The sequence below is a fragment of the Brassica oleracea genome, chromosome C8, assembly GCF_000695525.1.
Source record: "Brassica oleracea var. oleracea cultivar TO1000 chromosome C8, BOL, whole genome shotgun sequence".
In the NCBI taxonomy this organism is placed as follows: Eukaryota; Viridiplantae; Streptophyta; class Magnoliopsida; order Brassicales; family Brassicaceae; genus Brassica; species Brassica oleracea.
Window position 1 is genome coordinate 8,581,156 of NC_027755.1, and position 2,911 is coordinate 8,584,066.

General features: G+C 51.5%; 1 protein-coding gene across 1 annotated transcript; it reads left to right on the forward strand.

Moving 5' to 3' along the window:
* The first annotated feature begins 1,774 nt into the window (after positions 1–1,774).
* LOC106308588 lies at positions 1,775–2,596 on the forward strand. Its single transcript, XM_013745736.1, has one exon. It carries the CDS (start codon positions 1,775–1,777, stop codon positions 2,594–2,596), a length of 822 nt encoding a protein of 273 aa, XP_013601190.1.
* The last annotated feature ends 315 nt before the right edge of the window (positions 2,597–2,911 follow it).

The following is a 2,911-nucleotide window of genomic DNA, read 5'->3' on the forward strand; positions in this document are numbered from 1 at the left end:
TATTGCACCTCACGAATGAACCCCGCGCCGAGTAGGCTTTTGACTTCATCGTTGATGATCGCTGTTAGGGAAAAATACCCCGGTATCATTTCCTCCAGCCTCCAGACAGGAACCAGGCCCCCGGGTCCTCGAAAAAGGAAAGCTCCAGGTCCCCGCTAAAAGGAACCCTGGGACCAGTCCCGGAGACCGACCTCCCTTCCAAGAAATGGAAGATTTCCAATAAGGAGAACGTTCCATATTTTCGAATATGGAAGAGTTCAACCTAAATCAAACCGACTTCAAGGCGACTATATAAGAGCTTCGAAGTACCAAAACCAAGGGATCGACTCCTCAAGACTTAGAGATTAGAGCTAGGCGGCTAGAACTAGGGTTTACACACCAATCATTGTAGTTCCAGCTTGTTTACTCAATAATACATCTTCTCAAGTCTTTCTCTCTATTATTAACCTCAAATCCCCACGAAATACTTACAAACACATACATACTACCAGCTTATCCATCGTTCGGTGGTACTCACAAAGATCCTACACAAAAATCCCCTAACAGTTTGGCGCTAGAAGGAGGGGAGTAATCAAACTACGTGACGATGATGGTGGACGAGCATAACGAGCCATCCGAGATGAATCGAACTCGGGAAGCAACCGGGGAAAACCCCAACCTCTCTTCAGAAGTCCAGAGTCTGAAGGAGAAACTTGACGAACACTCCAAACAGCTGGAGCAAGGTGCCGAGAAGCTCAGCCAGTTGCAGTCGGAGAATACGGTCCTCCGGGATCAAAACCAAGCCCGCAGCAGGGCAGGCAACAAGAAGCGTCGTTTCAACACCCAGGGTTGACCCATGGGGAATCTGAATACTCCTAACTCCGGAGAAGGCGCGACCGATCCAGATCCTGGGTCAGGCGTAGCCAGGGCAACGCGCGTAGGGGCCGAGAATCTGATAAGGAGACGCCTGAAAAGATATCAGCGACGGAGTCCTTTATGACTGCCTATCTCCAGAAGATGTTCTCCAAGAGATTCGACACCATGCAGTCCATGGTGGAACGCCTACCAGGAGTAGCTCCCCCAATCCGAAGGAGTAACCCGGAATCCTATGCAGATAACCCCCTTCGTGGAAGGAATCGTGTCGAGATGCCTAGGAAGTTTTCCTTCCCCAGCATAAAGATGTACGACGGCACGGGCGACCCCGACGATCATTTCGCTCAATGATACATCAACCTACCCACCAGGTCCATATCCTCTTTTGCGAGCCTCAGCGACATGTTTGTGGAACAATTCGCAAGTAGTAGAAGCCTGGAGAAGACTTCAGACGGTCTCTACGAGATTCTTCTGCATCGGGTAGAACCCCTGCAATATAACATAGCCCGCTTCAACCAAGAGAATGTGGCAGTTCCCGAGTGCAGCATTCCTACCGCGATCTCTGCCTTCTAAAGGGGCCTGCTTCCAGACAGGGGCCTCTACAAAGAACTAACCATGTATCCCTGCAAGACCATGGAAGAGGTGTTATCCCGGGCCTCGGTGCAAGTGAAGTGGGAAGAAGACGTCGCTAGCCGCGCTAAGGCCTAGCCGAAGCAGGACCAAAAGTCGGCCCGATCGGATGCAAGTGAAGTGGGAAGAAGACGTCGCTAGCCGCACTAAGGCCCAGCCGAAGCAGGACCAAAAGTCGGCCCGATCGGATCAAGGAAATCGGGATGAAAGATCCTCACAAACAGCGACCAAGGACTCCGGGAACAGAAACCGGGGCAGGTTCCAATACTGACCCCTGGAAAAGAAAGAAGGAATGTCGTTATCCACTTGGCCCGACATCTCCTATCTCTCGATATCCACACCGAAGCTAGTCAACGTCTTGAGGCAGATGGGCCAACAGGTCAAGTGGCCTCAAAATATGAAGGCACTTGATTTGTTCCGGAACCCTGGCCTCTGGTGCGACTTCGATCGCGACCACGGTCACAAAACTGAAGACTGCGTCGCTCTAAGGATCGAGGTCAATGAACTACTCCAAAAGGGGCATCTCCGGGAATTCCTCTCAGAAAAAGCCAAGAACCATCTAAATAAAGAGGTGCCGGCCAAATCCGGTGGAGCTATACCCGCCTCACCACCTCGCCAGGACCGAGTGATCCATGTCATATCCGGAGGTTCAGAGATAAGCGGCGTGAGTCATGCAGCTGCCAGGAAAAGCACCCGAAACGCCAAGCACGGCATGGAGACGACCAAACCAAAGCGCTTGCTCCTAGGTACCGACGAAATAAGCTTCACAGCTAAGGAGCAGGAGAAGATCCTGGCTCCCCACCACGATGCCCTGGTCATCTCGCTCACCGTAGGAAACTGCTTGGTAAAAAGAATACTAGTGGACAATGGTAGCTCCAGCAACATCATCTTCCAGACTGCTTGCCAGGACCTAGGGCTGGAGGAGAGCGCCCTGGCGTGCAAAATAACTCCACTCATCGGATTCAGCGGCGAAGTCAAGCAAACATCCGGAGAGATCACTCTCCCAGCTGAAATGATCAACATGTCTACCAAGTTCCTGGTCGTCGACAGTCAATCAGCATACAACATGATCCTAGGAAGACCCTGGATTCACGACATGGGAGCAGTCCCTTAAACCTATCATCAAATGGTGAAATTTCCAACACCCTGGGGCATCAGAATAATCAAAGGAGATCAAGAGAATTCTCGATCCAGCTACCAGAACACCTTAAAGGGAAATACCAAGGTCTTATAGCAATTACAGAAGAGATCTCAGGTCCCGCGAACCCAGGGACCAGAGGTCAAGAGGTCTGGCGGATGACGATCGGTTCAGAGGACACAGACCCCGAATCACGTGAAGGACCACCTAAGGACCGGTATCGACTGTGTCGCATGGTCTCACTCAAGGTCCTCCAAAGCGATACCTGTTCAGAAGACAGGGACCTCGCAA